Source organism: Coptis chinensis, chromosome 2 (assembly GCF_015680905.1).
Source record: "Coptis chinensis isolate HL-2020 chromosome 2, ASM1568090v1, whole genome shotgun sequence".
NCBI lineage: Eukaryota > Viridiplantae > Streptophyta > Magnoliopsida > Ranunculales > Ranunculaceae > Coptis > Coptis chinensis.
In genome coordinates, this window is record NC_141457.1 from 54,232,902 (window position 1) to 54,252,678 (window position 19,777).

The window sequence follows — 19,777 nt, forward strand, 5'->3', positions numbered from 1 at the left end:
TTAGTGATAATTTAGGTCTCTCTCTCTCTCTCTTTGTTTAGTATAGTTTAAGTTAGGGTTTGTAGCCTCTATTAAAACCCATTCAATAAAGCTTTAGTACTCAATTCTCATTATTCCTATGTCTTCTTATTATTGTTTAGTTAAATTTAATCTAATGACACAAGGCTAAAACCTCCATTAGGTTAATGAAGTCATGTGAGGATGATTAGTCATTAGAATAGTTGTTGTTTTAAATAACGTTTCAAGTTCAATTCTTATGATTGTTTAGAGATAAAAGTCATGAGAGTTTAACTAGAGTTAGAGCCACTATCAAAAAGATTTGTGGTGGAGCTAAACTCTCATGCTAGTGAAGTCATGATCAGAGATGACTTGGTGTTCACTAGGGATCAAGAAAAGCGATTCAATGACTAAACTAATAGTCAATCGAATCGTGTGGTGGATTAACCTTTTCTATATCCTTCTCATATTAATTAAATCACTGTTTTAGCATTTAGATTTATTGTTTTCATATCATATTACTCTTATAATTAGTGATTAGTTATTTTCTCTATTTATTTGTTAAGTGTTTGAGAAGTAAGAGTGAAACGACCTCGTGACTCATCTATGCTATAGATTCATGTTTAGATAGTATTATTATTGATTGATTAGAACTAAATTAGCATGTTAAACTACTATTTTCACATCTAGTTTTCTTCTCTTATCAATAGGTAATGCAAAAAATCCCAATTCACATGGTCGTATGCTTTTGTAATATCCACCTTACACAATAACTAAATCGTTCCATTCTTATATAGTAGGGTCATGAAGTGAGAGAACAAGATCAACATACATCCAAGGACCAAATTAAAAACTAGAGAATTTCTTTGCCCAAGTGCAACTCTTCCTCTTAACTAGCTCGGGGAAATCCGTGTTCGCAGGTGGATGTAAACTTCTCTCTGTCTCTTAATTGATTGAACATTTATTCAAACATTGTGCAATAACACCTACCTTGAGAAAATGTAAATAAATCCTAACATTTTTTATTTTATTTTTTCAAAAATGAGCTCAAGAAAAATCTTTAAAACGGCCTACTACCAAATCTCTACAGCGTCCCGCCTCCCTCACAAAGAACTCAATCATCACCAAACCACATGAAGACTATCATGCCCCTCTCTCTATAGTATCTTTGTCCCTAACAACTCAAGACCAGCTCTTCCATTTTCTTAAACCTATCTAAAACCCCCATTCAACTCTCAAGATTTACTCCATTTAATTTTCTCACAAAGAAGCTACATTACCATCCTAAGTTCATCTAGTTCGATCTACACATCTTCCAATGGAAATCAAATGTTGAATCCTTTCGACATGATCATTCCACTTATGAATGGATGATTAGAACCCCTAGCTGTCACAGACCGATTTAATGATCTTGATTTGCTCCTAGAATATATGGTGTCTAATCTTTGCCCTTGTTCGGATGGAATTTTCTGTTGTTCTAAGATTGAAGATATATTTAGATTTGCCATCAATTTTTACTGTCGAGTATGAAGGTTGGATGAGGCTTTCATTGCCTTTGATAGTATGTAGACATTAATTGATGGAAATCCCAGTGTGGTTCTGTACAATATCTTGATTAATGGATTTGCCAAGTTTAGAAAACATGAGAGAGCTTTAGAGTTGAACGATAGAATGGTTAAAGATAAGGTGAAACCAGATGTTTTTACCTATAATACTTTGATTAGTAGTTTTTGTCGGAATTTACAATTTCAATCAACAGTGGGTATATTTGTGGTGCAGTATCTTCGTTGATGTATTGAGTTTTTGTTTTCCTGCAAGTGTATTTGGTTTCTTTTTCACTCAAGCAATTGAACTGTCTATGTTTGAGTCCTTGTCTTTCTTCTGTGAGTTGGTTGTGCCTTTAATGGAAGACGTCTTAATGGAAATTTCAGTTTCTTATGTTTGATTATCTTTGCTGTTTGACTTTGATTCTCTGTTTTATAAAAAAAAATGACAGTGAAAATCGATCAAAATAACTGAGATTCATTTAAATAAGACCAACAAACACAATCCATTCAAATAGAAGAAAACAACACACGATACGTAATGTAAACTATAACACACAAAATTACCTAGTTTTTCTATTTGACCTCAACATCTAACTTTTTTTTCAATTCGATCATATTTGTTTGTTCTATCTTTTTTTTTTTTTTTTTTAAATTCGTTGCAATTGTTTATCTGCAATTGGTTAATTTATTGAAGTTGGTCGTTGGCCCTCAATAAAAAATCAATATGTTCATGTGGATCGACACTCTCTGCTTTGATTTGTTCGTTTTATCGGGCACCCAACAAAAGTAACCATAGAACGCCGGTGTATTGTAATTTGGGCAACCATATAATTTTTTTACCAACAGTTGATGTATGTAGTTCCAGCAACTACTATTAGTGCTAGAGAGCCACAACGACAGCGGAGGCGAGAATTGACTGAGTTCGAAGATATGCCTTTACGAGATAACAAGCAAAAACAAAAAAAATGATAAGAATATGTTAATCTGAAGATAGTTTAGAGGTTTTTTCAATTTATGGCTTATGTTTTTTTTTCCTATTCTTGAGAATACATTTTATAGAGAGAGAGGAAATGGAGAATGAAATGATCTCGCCAGAAAAGGGGGGAAAACAAGCTTGTGGATTTAATTAGTTGGTGTGTAATAAATTTTTTAAATTTGTTATGAAAAATAATAAGGCTCTACATTTGATTCCACGTCACACTTCACATGATACATCATCACTCTGGAACAGCCACTGGCTTCCATCTAAGTGACAGACCAAACAAAATACGCCACATTGCCTCTGTGAAACTGGGAACCCTTAACTCCAGTTTATAAAAGAAATTTAAAGAAAAAAGGGCAAAAAAGTAAACCACACAAAATTAAAACCGAAAATAAAGGAAGTCTGGATATGGGAGAACAATATATGAATCAAGTAGTAAAAAAACTTGTGTCTCCTCTCTTTTAGTCCCCCACTTCTCAATTTATTTCGGACTCTTTTTTATTATTCTTTTTTCATCTATTGCCCCATTCTTCATTTACGTTTTTTAATTAATCAAATTTGATTTTTTTCAAAAAATTTACTAACATATTTCTTAGTAGAAATGAACTGGACGTGGGATTGTTGGAACTTCATTACTTTGTAGATGTTGGACTTAAGATTGATTAAATTTTGGAGTAAGTTTTTTTAATTTGTATTTTGGATGTTGAAATTTGGGGAAAATCAATTCTGTTTGAGCAGAAATTAGGATTCCCTTCTTTGAGTTGTTTAGACATGGGTTTTTCATTTTGGATGTGATCATTTTGATCTTGGAATCACATACAAAGTAGTTTAAGAAAAAAAAAATGGAAGATTAAGGAGGCAGAGAGTGACTCTCCAGGACAGAACTCTCAGAACCATTTTTTTTAATAACTCACAAGACGGGGTAGATGAAAGGTCAAGTATACCCTTGATGCGAAATTAAAAATGGCTTGGGTAGATGAAAAATCATGTATGCCCCTAGTCCGAAATAATAAACGACCTGGGCACCTGGCCCAACCGAAATGACCTTGTGTATATATAGTATGAACAATGATTGTTCATACTTATTGGAGGTATGAACAATCACTGTTCATACCTCAACTTAAACTATGAACAATCATTGTTTGTACCTCAACATAAACTATGAACCATCAACTTAAGCTATGAACAATCACTGTTCGTACCTCAACATAAGCTATGAACAATTGAGGTACGAGCAATGATTGTTCATAGTTTATGTTGAGGTACGAATAGTGATTGTTCATAGTTTAAGTTAAGGTATGAACAATGATTTAAACATACCTCAAATAGGTATGAACTGAAGTTCATACCTTAACATAATGTATTATCAGTAATAACACTTATTTGAGTATGAACAATCATTAATTATTCATACCTATTTGGGTTGGTTCATACATTAACATGAGCTATGAACACTCATTGTTCATACCCCAACATGAGCTATGACCAATCATTGTTCATACCTATTTGGAGTATAAACAATCAATATATGTTCATATCTCAATATAATGTATGATCAGTAAGAACACCTATTGGAATATGAATAATCACTGTTCATATCTATTTGGGGTATGAACAATCACTGTTCATACCTCAATATGAGCTATGAACACTCAACATCTATTGGAGTATGAACAATCATTATTTATACATCAATATGAGCTATGAACAATCATTGTTCATACATTAATATATTGTATGAGGGTTTACTTATTTGGGTACGAACAATTATTGTTGATACATCACATAAAATAGGAACATTAATTGTTTATAGCAAAATGACATAAACAGTCAAATTGGAAAATATTTATTTATAATCCGGGCTATTTTTCCTTACTTATTTTCAACTTAAATTTGTCATCTAGAGTGATTATGCAGTGAGCGAAGCGAATGATCTGGGCAGAGGGGTATGTGTGTTATGCAGTGAGCGAAGTGAATGATCGACAGAGGTGTGTGCTATGCGGACAAGAATTAAATTTGTCATCTTAGAGTGATTATGGGGTGAGCGAAGCGAATGATCTGTCTGTCCTCACCTATCTCTCTCTAGCTCTTCCTCCTTCTTTCTCTCTCCTTCTCAACCAAATCCTAACTCTCTCTCTCTTCTCCACCCTTGCTCACGCCCCACTGATTATCTCATTATCAGTTATCTAGTAAAAAAAACGATGGTTATTTTCACTCGAAAAATGGGCCTTGGGGACCAATTTCACTCGAAAGGAGGCAATGATGAAATAGCCCGGTAGAGTATTTTGTTTTGTAGTGTTCAGATTTCGGTCTTGTTGGATTTCTCTCTCAGGTAACAAAACTTTGGTTTCTGGCTTTCTATTTCACCTTTTCGATGCAATCAATATAAGTAAAATATATTCAACCCTAACGAAGAAGACAAAATTGACAATTCTATCCATTGTAAGTGTATCCCTTCCCTTTTCACATCCTATTACCAATAATGCAATAATAACTAAATCGTTAACTCTTCCATTCTTATGTAGAACAAGACCAGCCCATACATCACTTCCAATTTGCAGCTCGGGGAAATCTGGTAAAAATTTCTCTCTCGATTCACTAAACATTTATTCAAACATTACATTGTGCAATAACACCTACCTTGAGAAAATGTAAATAACTCCTAACATTTTTTTTTTTTTTTTTTTTTTTTCAAAAATGAGCTCAAGAAAAATCTTTAAACCTATTACCAAATCTCTACAACGTCCCACAAAGAACTCAATCATCACCAAACCACCTGAGGACTATCCTGCCCCTCTCCCTATAGTATCTTTGTCCCTAACAACTCAAGACCAGCTCTTCCAGTTTCTTAAAACCCATCTAAAACCCCCATTCAACTCTCAACATTTACTCCATTTTCTCACAAAGAAGCTACATTACCATCCTAAGTTCACCCAGTTCGATCTACACATCTTCCAATGGGCATCAAAGGTTGAATCCTTTCGACATGATCATTCCACTTATGAATGGATGATTAGAACCCTAGCTGTCACTGACCGATTTAATGATCTTCATTCGGTACTAGAATATATGGTGTCTAATCCCTGCCCTTGTTCGGATGGAATTTTCTGTTGTCCTAAGATTGAGGATATATTCAAATTTGCCATCAATTCTTACTGCCGAGTAGGAAGGTTGGATGAGGCCTTAATTGCCTTTGATAGTATGCGGACATTAATTGATGGAAAGCCCAATGTGGTTCTGTACAATATCTTGATTAATGGATTTGCCAAGTTTAGAAAACATGAGAGAGCTTTAGAGTTGTACGGTAGAATGGTTAAGGATAGGGTGAAACCAGATGTTTATACCTTTAATACTTTGATCAGTAGTTTTTGTCGGAATTCACAGTTTCAGTCAGCATTGGAAATGTTTAAAGAGATGAGGAGTAAAGGTTGTAATCCTAACATAGTTAGTTTTAACACTCTGATTATGGGGTTTTTCAAGCAAAAGAAAATTGAGGAGGGAATTGGAATGGCATATGAGATGCTCGATATAGGCTTTGATTTCTCAGTTGCGACATGTGAGATTTTAATTGATGGGCTTCTCAGAGAAGGAAGAGTTTCCAAAGCTTGTGATCTGTTAATTGATTTGTTGAGAAAGGGTGCCATGCCTGATGGTTTTGATTGTTTAGATGTTGTTGAGGGGCTTTGTAAGGATCGAGAGCTTGAAAGAGTGCTTCAACTTGTGGATGAGCTATTGGCAAAAGGGATACCCTTAGGTTCAATTGCCTGCTCCACTCTTATAGAAGGTCTGAGGCATGCAGGAAAAACTGCTGAAGCTGTCACATTCACAGAAAGAATGCTAAAGGAGGGTATTGTTGCAGATAGTGTGACTTTCAATTGCCTCCTTCAAGCTTTGTGTGCTGTTGGAAGAACAACAGATGCAAATAGATTGAGATTGCTCGCTTCTAAGAAGGGTTTTGACCCAGATGGCATGACATATAATATCTTGGTTGCTGGGTTTTCAAGAGAAGGTAAAAAGAAGGAAGGTGAAGGCTTGGTGGATGAGATGTTGGAAAGAGATTTTATTCCTGATTTAGCCACCTATAACAAGTTGAAGGATGGTCTATATATTGGTGAAAAGTCCATTCTTCGGCAAAAAAGATTTAAGGGTGGGTAAAGACATATGCATCTAGTAACGTTCCAACTTGATAACAGTGGTGATATTGAGTTTGAGAGATGAAGTTGGTGGGAATGCATGACAGCATGATGGTAAAACTTGGAAGGGAGCATCTCAGCTGCATCCAGCCCATGAGGTGTGTTTGCTTGGTTTTGGGAATTGAAAATAGAAAATGATGTTGCGATGTATTAAAATAATAGTAACGTAGAGTAGAGTGAATTCTCGTAGTTATGTTATTGTTTCCCATAGTAAAGGATTGGCTAACATGTATGATTTTCATGTGCTTTTTAGCTCAATCCTTAATAATGGAAACTTTAATGATTTTAAGTTGCACCTGCTTGCTTAGCAGTTATCAATCTTAAATGTAGGATCTGAATCAGGTCATACATTGTCATGGAGATTTCTAAAATAAATGTGTTAGATGGCTCTTCAAAATCAATTAGACTTTGAATCAAGGCTCATGTTGACTGGTAGTATATAAGATGAAATCTTTTAATTTGTATCAGTGATATTCATTAGTTGAATTGATCAGCTATTTTAGTCCACGAGAGATTTGGTTATAATTTAATAGGTACAAGTTTTGTATGTGTTTCCTTTGTTGTGATGCATTATTTTCTGTGTTGATTCTTCGTCGAACTTTTTCACAATCTAATGAACATATAATGATTTACTGAGGGGAGAAAATGTTTTATTAATTAATTAATTTATTTTTTGGTGTCATTGTGGTACAATGTACACCGTCACAACTTTTCACTCACATTATAATCCATTTTAATTTTTAATTCGTAAAGTAAAATACCTGATAACGAAACGACTCTTATTTTTAGCAGAATGTATAGGTTTCTTTTGTCAGGTGTCTTCCGATTTTAAGACCTTGAATTTATGTGTACTTTCTTGAACTATTATAGTGTTTTTTCAGAAGAAAAAATTAGACAAACTGATGCGTAGCACGGGTAACATGCTAGTATCTATATGATTGCTGAACTTTTCGGAGTCACTCTAGTATCAGCTTTATTGTTTTATTAGAATAACCTCCCCGTTAAATTGAATACTGTTTTTAAAATATTTAGATCTTTATTTTTAACAAAGTTATGGGGTTAGGCAGACCCCTACCTGCATTAGAAATTCAATATCTTACATAGATTTTTCAATGTGCTTCCTCTTTCACAAAAGAGTCAAGAGATACATCCATAGGAGGTATAAAATAAGAAACAGGAAGCTGAGTTTCAAGTTTGGACAGATAGTCAGCCACCCTGTTGGTTTCTCTATAGCAGTGGCTGACCCTACAAACATCCAACTGGTTGCATAGATTATTGCTAGATTTCACAATATTCAAGCAAAACCATGGAGTGACAATTTGAACCGCCAACAAAGAGTCAGAACTGACATCAACCCTCCCAAAGCCGTGTAGCTGACATCCTTGTAACCCTTTCTCTATAGCCTGTAGCTCTTGAAAGAGGACATACTTTCTTCCAGAACTACCACAAAAAGCAAAGACAACTTCACCTAGATGGTCCCTTCAGCACCACCATATCCAAGTAGGACTAACCAAACCATCTGTGTTTACATTAAAGGTACCTATAACAGGTTTACTCCCTTGGGACAAGATTGGTAGCTTCAGTTTGTATTGTGTATCAACCCCTAATCTATCCAGTAGTACTCGAAGACTGATGCTGTCAGGAACTTCTTTGACTAGCCTGGATATATACATTCTCATTTCCTCCAGGATTTTCACCATTACAAGTTGAGGTGGCCTAGACTTGCCTTGAAATAAATATTTAGATATCAGATTAACCTCCCTGCTAAAACTAAAAAAACAATGGTGTGTAGCACACTTGTTACAGTCTGACAGAAGAAATTTGCTGTCACCACTCAATAGAGAATTTCCTTTAGACAAAATTTCATTAAACACATTTAAACATTTCGTGGATTGGAAAAGACCCATTCGTGGATCTGCAACTATTTCGTGGTATTCATTTGACGGTATTTTGGCATTTGCTAATGGTAGCAGAAGTATTGGTATGGGAGCTCAGCAGAGCATTTGTTTTGTCAATGAATTGGTTTGAAATTTGGTTATTTCAGGAACTGTAGCAATCCTCTTTCTCAGATCATAGGAAAGTTAGTTTCGTTCTACTGGTATAGGAATAATAATGTTTACCAACGAGAAAAGGCAGATTGAACGAACAGGGCGATACGGCACTCCGAGGGTACAATATCTTCAGGTATTTACTGCCTTGTTAATGCTGAAGTTATTTTATTAACTGGCTTCTTATTATAGTTGATGAAACAAACTTATCTTGTTGATGCAGGAGTTGGTTAGCGAGTTTCAGAACACCACTTCAGAAGGTAATTTATGTTATAATTATTTTGGTACTATTGATTTTACTCGTAAATTCGATACTCTTGGGAAACTGTTAACATAAATATGCATGGCATGGTCACGGGTACATTGCGTTTTCTTTTAAGAGTCTGGTTTTATTTGCATATGCAATTAGTATATTCCTTTTTAGCTGGTGGTATCATCTATAGGGATTGTTAAATGTAAGCCCACCTTGTCTACCTTATGCACCATTAGTGTATTCTGTTCTCTAGTTGGTACTTAGTACGTATCCAGAATAGCTCTTAGAAGCTAAAGTCCTTGTAAAACTCAAATGGAAGCAATACATTGACCAAAAAAATTTGATAAAAGAATAGAGAAATGTGGAAATATTTGTAATCGACATTGTTCATAAAATGCTATGTAAGGTGCCGCCTTGAGGTAAGGTGGACTTCCTTTTTGCGTGAAGTCTATAGCTTCTGGAAATCCTGGTAGGGCTACACCATAACACATGTTATTTTCAAAATTTGAAAACTTGCCCTTTGGGGTTTTTTTTTTTTTTTTTTTTCCACTTGAGTAGTGAAGCTTTTTTTTGAAAAGTTTGCTGGGGTTAAGGCAGACCCCCACCTGTTTATAGCACATAGAGAAACATTACATACCCTCCCTAAGAGTATGGTCATTAGCAGGAGGTACACATAACATAAGGCATCAAGCCTAAAACACTTGGGATTTTTCCCTACACGTATAGTCCGAAGGAACAAACACTGGCAAGCAAACCACAATCAGCAACCCCATCAACCATTGCCTGAGGGACCATCTGCTTTCAATCCACAAACCCCAAACAAAGACAAAGGGAGCATACAAAAACTACAGCAGGCATGAAGCCCTCACACAAATGAGATTAATTATTACACATACCACAAGCAAGTATTCATAGGAATCGTCTCATTTGATCTCCTACTTTTTAGCCTTCAATTGCTTTACTATCTTAGGATGATCTTTCCTAAGATGAAGTTGCGTTTTCTCATAGTCATAGAAAAAACACCCGCAAGCATAACACACGTATGTGAGTCCCAAAGTGTCATCCCAAAACTCTTTCGTATAATCCTCAAGATACCTCTTGTTGTTTTTGGTTAGTGACTTTACCTTCTTCATCATTGCGAGAGTACTCCAGAAGAACGCTCTTTGATTATTTTGCTTCTTTTTGGCTTTACAGTTGACCAATCCTCTGAAGCCGTTTCATGCCTCGACCTGTTTTTAGGCAAGTGGTCATTAAATATTTCTTCATCATAATCTGAGAAGTCATCCATATCATCTACCTCCTCATTTTCAGCAACTAACCCTTCATACATATTTCTTTCTTGGCTATTGGGTAGTTGGGGAAAAGAAGTAATCTTATCTTGGTGACTCTTGATAGGTGTAACCATAATGCTCTCCTCAAGATCTCTTTGGTTCACAATGACACCACCTTGCACCTGTGCAATATCGGTTTCCGTATGTATACATACCATTACACCTGCTGAGATCAAATGAAAGTTACTCTCAATTGCTCTCTGCAAATGGGGAGCAAAGTTCACCCTTCTATGTTAGATTGTGCGCCACTCAATCTAATTGGTTCATTGTCCTTTGGAGTTCGAGGCTGAGGAGCCGATCCTAAACTCACTCTAAGTAAACCCTGAGAGATTGTCTCTGTATCCACTTCCTGACATACATAGGGAACTAATGCATTATTCTGAACCACATTATTCTGAACTAAGGCATTTACTGTAGGCATGATAGTACTTCCGACTGGAGTGGTCATCACTACTGAAGATTCAGCTCTATTTCTCTGAGTACCAACCTGTTGCCAGGTGGTTTGAGCATTAGAAACATTATTTCTCTGAGTCACAGTTGGCCTTCTCTGTAAAGAATTCAGTGGAATTGCTCTCGGGGGAAGCTTTGGGCATTTTGCATTGGTGTGACCAAAACTTTACAGTGAGAACATGAATTTGGCTTTCAAGTATATTCCACTCCCACTGTTACTATTCTTCCTTCCCCTAGGTCAAACATCAGATGTGTGGGATATAGAGAATCCACTGGTACTTCTACACAAGCTCTTGCATAGTCTAATCGAGATCTGTTTTGAGATGCAGCATCCCAACAATGAGGCTTTCCCAGTCTGCTTACTATCATACTCATACCTTGTTTGGTCCACAAGATTTTTGGTATATCATAAAGTTTAACCCAAATGGGGACAGATTTCTAGTGTTCTCCCCCAATTTCAAGATCTTCAGCCCAAGGTCTGATGATGAAAATTCTACCAGCCACAAAAACAGGTCCACTCTCAAGAGCTTTCTTTCTGTCATCTTGATCAGAAAAACGGAAATAGTAAAAATTCTTGTCTGTAGAGATAACATAGTTGGCTTTTGTTTTCCAGACTCTCTCAAGGGTTTTTATAAAGAGGAAACGGCATGCGCTTATCCACAAAATGGCCTATTAAATACTCTCCCCATACATCGATTCCTTCTTCCAAGACAAAAGAAGGAACTTTGGAGATATCATTTTCTGTCTCAACTTCTAAGTACTCAAGTTGTTCGTTGACAAAGTTAGAGCTTTTGTCGTTAAACAGTGAGTTCCAAGAGAAAGGGGGTGCACTTGAGGAAGCTTGCCTCGCTTGAGGTATAGAAGGATCCACCATAGTGTAATGAACAAACACTATAGAGGAGTTTAAAAACTCATAGTCTAGATCAGATTGCAATAGCTTGGACTGGAAGTTACTATAAGTGGAAGGAAAAGAATAGATAAGGTAGTGAGAAGGAGGGAAACGTTACCTTAAGTGGTAATAAAAGAGGAGTCTTGGTAAGATCTAGTCGCCCTTCGAATCGCCTTTGCAATCGCACATGACGTCACATAACTTAACCGGGGGAGGCCCAGTTCTTGAGTAGTGAAGCTTACACCTTATTTACATTGAGGCTGGCACCTTAGTGGTCAGAAGAAAGATCTCCTTCCCTCTGCCCTTCGAGTTTATACTGAATATCTCCTTCATCATGTACCAACTGGTTATCTGATTCACTTATACCTGTGTGACCCCTTTTTTTTCTGCATCAATAAAGTGAAATATTAATATGGGAAAGTAGGCCTAGAAGGCCTCTAGGCCTACAAAATAAGACAACGTAGGAAAAGCCAAAGAATGCAACTACCCCGTGTCTAATAACACAAGGCAGTCCACCTAGCTATAAAAGACCAAAAAAAAAAACACCTTCTAAACTCCTTACAGACTTTAGAGCACCAAAACAAAACAGCCTTTATTGAGACTCGAGAGAGTAATCTCCTCGTGCATAGTTGAGATGCCTTCAAAGTGGTGAAGATACACTCCAACCTGTGTTTCTCTTAAGTGGATGCTTCTGTTCAAGCAGATATAGTAGGCAATCAAGAACCAGTTTATCTTGAGTCATGGAGTGGCACAAGAGTCGGCTTTCTCCAAGTAGCCATGGTGTCGTAAGACCCATATGACCTCCAATCTGCTGTAACTTTTCATAAGAAAGAGGTTGAGGCAGACAAAATTGTCTCTGAATGTCCTTTTGTCAAAGCAAGTGTGACAAGTCCATACTTATATACTGTGGTTATGACAGATTTATTTTAATTTTAACTGAGATTTGGATTTTGGAAAATGACTTTCCCCAGGTAGAGAGTAGAAACACATATCTATCATTGATAACACTACTGTAGGATCAGTTGTGAGCAGAATCAACATGCAGGTTCTAGTTGCTTAAGTAATTTACGTAAATCCTTTTAGCACTATATAATAAGGGATGTAGGCAGGCATAGCGGTACCAACATACTAACTTTTAGAAACTTCCATTCTGGTGCTAATTGTTATGATCTTGTTGTAGAAATTTGCTTTGTATAAGCTTGGATGCTAATGCGGGACATTGAAGTGGAACTCTTATGGAAGGAAATAGGCCATTTTTTTTACGTTGCTCCTACATTTTGGGCGTAAATATAGTTGTAGACTTGTAGCCCCAAGTTTTTTGTAAAGTCACCTTCACTAGTGAAAGGTGATGCTTTGTCATGCTTACCATTCGTAAGCCGCATGATTACAAGTTTACAATCATTCATTTTTGAGAAAAGCGAGATCCAAAATAAATAATGTGTGTGCATGAATTTTTCAAGAATTTAGTGGCTACCTGGCAAATGTTTGGTACTAAATGAAAGCTGAAGAACTATATATAGTTATGATACAGCCTTAAATACTAGTTGGCCGATATGTTTTTAATATTTTCTTAAGAATTCAGTCCAACACTGACAACAAAATCAAGATCTAAATTATATTTCTTTGTGACCGAGTAGTTCTTCTAGATTGGGTACATTGTCACAAGTACATGTTTACAAGATTGAATTGGTAAAGTACTAATATGCGGCTTTATTTTACTGCAGAATCAAAGGAAAGGGTAGTTGCTCATTTGGCCAATTTTGCATATGATCCTTACAATTTTTCCTTTCTCCGCCAGGTATAATTATTCACATTTAACGTGGAACGATATGACCAGTGAATCAGATTTTTATATCCCTAGTGCATCATCTTCACTATTTTTTTTGGGGTCTGTGCATGTGTGGTGGGCTGGGATAAACAGCTCAATGTTTTGGAACTGTTCCTAGACTGCATAACAGAGCCCAATGAGAAACTTGTAGAATTCAGCGCTGGTGGGATTTGCAACTGTTGTGTAGGTGAGCCAGTCCCATCTGCCAATGCTAGTCTCATTTCTTGATACACACTTATACTACCATTTTATATTCCAAATATTTCTATATATTTCTATATATATATATATATATATATATTGTGATGATTTAACCAAAAGAGTAGCTTTGGTTCTTATTTTCAATATCTGTAACCAATAAGGTATTTCTTTCAGACCCTGCGAATGCTGTAATTATTGCGGAATGTGGTGGGATTCCTTTGATTACCCAATGCTTGTCTAGCCCAGTTAGGAATACTGTAAGTCTCTCGTTACCTGAGACACTGTTGCGTATTTTTTCCGTCTTTTATGTAAGTGAACATTCAAAACGGAGTGGCAGGTTTGAACCTAGTCTAGGTGTTCTATTTATTCTGTAAAGTGTGGTTATCTTGCCCATCATGCAGCTGACTGGAGATCTTTATTATTTCGATGAGCACACTATCATGAGAATATTCGTTTGTCTCCAGACAATTTTAGGAGTTTTCTGTTGGTAGATTGGGATAATATACAGCCCAATGAAAATGATATTTTTTTTTAGATCGGTAAAGTTAACAAAGAAATCATGTTTCCAATGTGTCTTGGTGATCATATTGACTTTGTAGGTGAATTATGCTCTCGGAGCGTTATACTACCTATGCAATAATTCAAATAAAGAAGAAATCCTGAAGCCTGAAGTGGTTGAAGTTATCAAGAGATATGCTGCAGCTGGGGCTGTAAGTGTTAGCTTCAGCAATCTGGCACAGGCATTCATGGAGAAGCACCTTCCTGGCCAGACGTGAAAGAGCAATCCTAGTTTTGCAGCAATGGAATGACCTAAAGATTTGTCCATGTAAAAAAAGAAAGAAAAGCGTTTCTCCGTATCTCTATATGGAAGCTTCAAATTCTCGAAGCGAAATTTAGTTTTTCACACTGAATAGTATCAGAGATTATGTCTCGGGTGGATGCATGAGGGAATATATCCTTACAGCCCAATATCACTATTATCTTCAATGCTCGTGGGTCAAAGTATGTTCAGCATTGCCCTACATCTTCATTCTCTGGAGTGCGTTTGGCTTGCAAACTTTGCAGGAGCTTGTTACTTAATTATGTTTGGGAAGAACCTTGAGTTTTAAGATCCTTCAGTCTGACAGTTTGGTTGTAAAGAGTAAACCTATCAACACAATAAAACACTCAGCTGGCCTTGCAATGATAAAAAAACACATGTGAGCAATTCTATTGATAGGTCATGTAATCAGTGCTTGATAGGTTTACTCAATAACAATTGGTTTTTATCAGTAGAATTGGTAACATAGTGACATATTGGGTCATTTGGGTGCCAACAATCAAGTGTTTGATTGGTTTTTCCTTGCATTCTCTATTTTATGGGATGAACCCGTAGGTAGACTATGTAATATGGATGTTATTATGGATTAAATGAATTTCCCCTTTCCCTTCCACGGTTTATATTACACGTTCTCTTTTCTATTTCTTCTCCTCCAAAACGCAACGACACAGGAATATTTGTGGTTGTTTGGACGTGATGCAACAGGCTTAGGGCCGACAGCCATTGCATCTGCTCATAGCCAGTCGAGCAGCTTTTGCAGTTAAAGTTTGGCCTGGGAGATTTTTTCAAGGAGGACACTTTGACTCTTTATCGCATCTTGTTCCCTGGATCATTTCTCATTGAACAGTGCACAATTACACAGATTGAAATTCTAACTTCTTTGTTTATATGAATAAAGGTCAGTAAAAAAGTATTGGAATAAAGAATGTAGTCCCATCAAATCGGAATTACAACCCAATAATAAATAAATGTAAATGGCACGAAGGCGATTACAGCTTCATAATCGTGAAACATCTCAGTTACATAAGAATCAACAATGTAGGATTTAAATAGGACCTTTACAAACGTAACCATCTCCCTGTAAATGCTCTAGTCCCTGTACGCGGTAAGTTTTACTTTCCGAGAACATCAACCTCGAGCGTCTGCTAATCCTACTTAAGAATATCCCGTGTGCTTAACACTACACAAAAAAAATCAGAACAACCATTAAATACCGTCATTGCACTGTGCCACCATCCAGAAATTTTTGGGAATAAAGTTAACAAAACTGGAATCAATCAGATAGCCTACTCCATATCTAATGTGAAAACAAGAGAGTGCGACTAGAAGGTATACTCACCTAAGGTGTTTTTGGAAAAGAATTTCAAGTGGTTTTCATAACATGTACTTATTCCAGAGGATTTTCTACTTGGAAATGGCTGCTGCTGCTCCTCCTTTGTCTAGGAAACTCACAATCATCTGGCCAACTGAAAAGGCTACTCCTATGGTGTTGGAGTTGTTGACAACCAAATACTGAATTGCTTTGCTGACTTGCAGAACTATTACCCTCAATATTACTTGACTGGGCAGCAGTGTTATCTATTTCTAGCAATGAAGAAGGGCTAGCATCCTGAGTCCAAACTTCAAAACCATCAGAGTGGAAGCCATTACTCGCAGATGGTCCTGCCTGTTGAGTAGTAGTTTTTTCAAGCTGCTCATCTTCAGAGTCGGCAACAATTTCGCTTTCTATATTATCATCAATTCTATGAGGCATCTCAGTTGTATGGCTCACTCTGTTGTTAGAAAGCATACTACGAATTTGACGATGTATCCTTCGCCTCCCAGAAAGAGTTGATACTCCAATCCCAGAAGGCGATACAAGGTGAACATCATCACCCACAATACTTCTTGGGGATGGGAGAATCTCATTTTCACGGAACAATGAGGGATCTAATGCAGAGACCGCCTGGGGAGTTGGATCCAAGTCGTTTACACTCATTCTCTGGGAAGTTAGAAAAGTGGGTATGCTATTACTGCTGGTGCCAAGACTAGGATCTTGAACTAGGACATTTGAGGATCCAGGATCTGATATCCTACAACCTTTGCAATACCAATTGCCTTCTGGTACTTCCTGCCCTAGACCAACGCAATAGGTATGTGAAGGAGAATCACATATATCACATAATAACATCAGGCTATCGTCCCCACCTTCTTGGCATTCAATACAAACCACACCATCATACGGATCCAGATAACCCATCATTTCTTCTTCAGTAGGTTGATAAACCTGAAAGGAAAATAAACTACTAAACACGAGGTGGAAATGAAACATATATAACTTCTTTATCATAAACATTCAGAACTAGCTAAAATTTTCAAAACGACACCTCATATTCATGTTACAAAAAGATGGACCAGATTATGTTAGATATAAAATAAAGAAACTTAAGACTAGTTTTACAAAAAAATAAATATATCACGGACAAGCTACCTGATCACGTGTAGGGATTGGTATCACCAAGCTCCTTAGCTCAACTCCTAATTTTGATCTTTCTGGCATACTAATCGTGACAAACCTTTGTTTGCATAATGGGCAACGCGACTCTATCTTTGACCACTCCATTATGCAAGCATAACAAAAATAGTGACTACAACAATTTAATGTTCCACGCACGATCCCTTTGCGTTCTTCTGAAAAGCAGATTCCACATACTTGTTTCCCTGTATCTATATGCAGCTCATGCACCTTCTGTTTCCCTTTTCTTTCCATTGGTGTGGGTTTCAGACACTTGGAAGCCCCATCCTTGTGCAGCTTCCCATTCAAAGATGAATCCCTCGAGCAAGTTGTTGAAATCCCAAGAAACTTGTTCGCCTCCCTTAGCAGCTCCTTTTCCTCATCAGAAAGTGTGTACTCAACATCTGAAGGTTCAGAATCATCTGAAACCCAATCTTTAATTACGCTCTTCGTTCGACTCCTCTCCCTCACAGCCTTATAGTCCAAATCAAAGTCATCATCAGAGCTCACTGGCTTTCTCATTACTGTTCTCTTCGGCTTTTTTCTCACAGCCTTCTTCAAGGCCTTAGATTTTCTCTTCCGTTTCAAACTCTTTACTGAAGCTTTTTTACGTGGCACAGGTTTCCTCATTACACTAACTCTTCTCTCTATATGCAACTCTTCCTCTTCATCTCCAAATTCAATCTCATCTGGGTTGAATTCCTCATCTTCATCCTCTACATCATCAAAAACATATTCTTCTTCTTCTTCATCATCTGAAACCGAATTTCTCTTAACCGACCGGCTAACCCTAGTCTTTTTCAAGTCTTTTGATCTAACCACCTTTCTTTTCTTCTTCTCATCATCGGAATAAACACCAACCTCTTCAATCTCATCCAGCTTGAATTCCTCATCTTCATCATCAAAAACATACTCTTCTTCTTCATCATCTGAAACCTTACTTCTCTTAACCGACAGGCTGACCCTAGTCTTTTTCGAGTCTTTTGACCTAACCACCTTTCGTTTCTTCTCCTCAGCATAAGAAAAAACACCATTCTCTTCAATCTCATCCGGTCTGAATTCCTCATCATCCTCATCAACCTCATCGTCAAAATCACAATCGTCTTCTTCATAATCCGAAACAATAGTTTTCTTCACCGACCTCCAACCCCCAGTTTCTTTCCCATCCAAACTATCCTTCTTCGGTCTAACAACCTTCCTTCTCTTATACTCCTCCTCATCAGAACTAACAGCAACCGTGTTCAAATCGAAGCTATCTTCAGACGCATATTCATCGTCATCTTCATTCAATACATAATCCTCATCAGAATCCGAATCCTTTTTCACAGAACGTAACTTACTTCGATTTTTTGAAACCAATTTCCCTCCATTCCTCATCTGTCAAACTCAAATCCAACTCAAAACCACTCAACTTCTTCAAATCATCATTTAAGTATAGATCTGTGAAGAATCCATAAAATCCATATAAACAAAAATTAAGAAAAAGTGATTATCTTCTTTATATCATAATAAAATAAGCAACATATAAAAAAAAATGATAAAATATATTGTGGTATTTTATGAGGTGCAAAATTGTTGATATATGAAATGAAAAAAAAAAAAAAAAAAAAAGTTATAATATATAATAATTAAGAAAAATTAAACTAATGAAAGTAGAAAATAAGTATTGTACCTGTTGTGGCAAAGGAAAACAGTTTAACGGGAATACGATAAAGGGTACGAATTTTTGGCAGAGATTGTATGTTTGTATGTTTAGGTGCCGTTATTTACAACTACGGACCATTTTAAAGCTGACTTTCAAATTTGAAATTCCAAAATTGTCCTCATTCTTTACGTTTTAATCACTGTTCTAAAAATCAGTCTAGGTGTCTCTAGGCGTTAGGTGGTGCCCAACGGACTCGTTTAGGCCAAGTCGTTTAAAAAATCGGTGGACTGACTAGGCAGGTCTAGGCGGATCGATTAGGCGGATTTAGGCGGAAAGTCAAGTCAAGTTTTTTTTTTTTTTTTTTTTTTTTTTTTTTTTTGAATGATTAAATATAAAAAATTAAAAATTTATGTAGGCTTAAGATTTGAATGAGTTTAAAAAACTAAAGTCTAATGTAAATTATATGCCACTATAACAAATAATATGTTTTTATGTAAAGTTGATATTCTTCGACTATTACGTATTTTTGTAATAAGTATTTTTGTTTGTGTTTATTTTTTGAGTTATGATAAATGATTTTTTTCATTTATTGTAATATAGGTGTGTATTACTATATATATTAAGAAAAAAAACGCCTAGTGCCTAGCCGGTTTAGACACTGTTTAGAAGGCCTAGACACTCTCCCACCGCTCAACTACCGCCTATCGTTTTTTAGAACACTAGTTTTAATTATTCATATGTTGTTTTTTTTGAATGGGCCCATTTTCTTGACTGTTTTAAAACCAATTAAAGGGCCCAAAGCCCAAACCAGTATCAGGAGTTATTTTTTCCCACTTGACATGTTCGAATCGTTGAGACCGTTGGGAGACCAGATGATAGCGGCAGGGAGAAAGTGAAATTGTGTTGCCTTTAAACTTTTACAATGGTTGTGCTTAATTTTGACATAATAAAGCAGAAGTAAAATTTAAGTATAATCTAAATTGAAAGATCGAGTGGTAGATTAGTTGGTAGGGTCCCAATACCATTACCAACAGTGATCATGGTCATGTTTAGATATGAACATATTTATTAATCATACGTTTGTCACGCCTTGATGATC

At 36.4% G+C, this 19,777-nt stretch overlaps 3 protein-coding genes across 8 annotated transcripts; 2 read left to right on the forward strand and 1 right to left on the reverse strand.

Moving 5' to 3' along the window:
- The first annotated feature begins 4,345 nt into the window (after positions 1-4,345).
- On the forward strand, positions 4,346-15,150 carry LOC147516647 (ARM repeat superfamily protein). 6 transcript variants are annotated; one of them, XM_086589160.1, is made up of 9 exons: positions 4,346-4,858; positions 5,052-5,101; positions 8,764-8,903; positions 8,991-9,027; positions 10,215-10,259; positions 13,415-13,488; positions 13,612-13,705; positions 13,894-13,976; positions 14,319-15,150. In XM_086589160.1, exons 3-9 carry the CDS (start codon positions 8,832-8,834, stop codon positions 14,493-14,495), a joined length of 582 nt encoding a protein of 193 aa, XP_086445286.1. In that variant the 5' UTR covers positions 4,346-4,858; positions 5,052-5,101; positions 8,764-8,831; the 3' UTR covers positions 14,496-15,150. The 6 variants fall into 6 exon arrangements, with proteins under 6 accessions (XP_086445286.1, XP_086445290.1, XP_086445291.1 ...); XM_086589161.1 differs by having other exon boundaries at positions 4,411-4,968; XM_086589164.1 differs by lacking the exon at positions 10,215-10,259 and having other exon boundaries at positions 4,379-4,858.
- LOC147516648 (pentatricopeptide (PPR) repeat-containing protein) lies at positions 5,108-6,912 on the forward strand. Its single transcript, XM_086589159.1, has one exon. It carries the CDS (start codon positions 5,224-5,226, stop codon positions 6,679-6,681), a length of 1,458 nt encoding a protein of 485 aa, XP_086445285.1. The 5' UTR covers positions 5,108-5,223; the 3' UTR covers positions 6,682-6,912.
- A 252-nt stretch (positions 15,151-15,402) lies between the features above and the next one.
- Positions 15,403-18,833, reverse strand: LOC147516649 (uncharacterized). The gene is made up of 4 exons (XM_086589169.1): positions 18,706-18,833; positions 17,010-18,473; positions 15,879-16,805; positions 15,403-15,719 (listed from the first exon to the last, which is right to left on the reverse strand). The coding sequence occupies exons 2-3, from the start codon at positions 18,408-18,410 to the stop codon at positions 15,927-15,929; spliced, it is 2,280 nt and encodes a 759-aa protein (XP_086445295.1). The 5' UTR covers positions 18,411-18,473; positions 18,706-18,833; the 3' UTR covers positions 15,403-15,719; positions 15,879-15,926.
- Between the last annotated feature and the right edge of the window lie 944 nt (positions 18,834-19,777).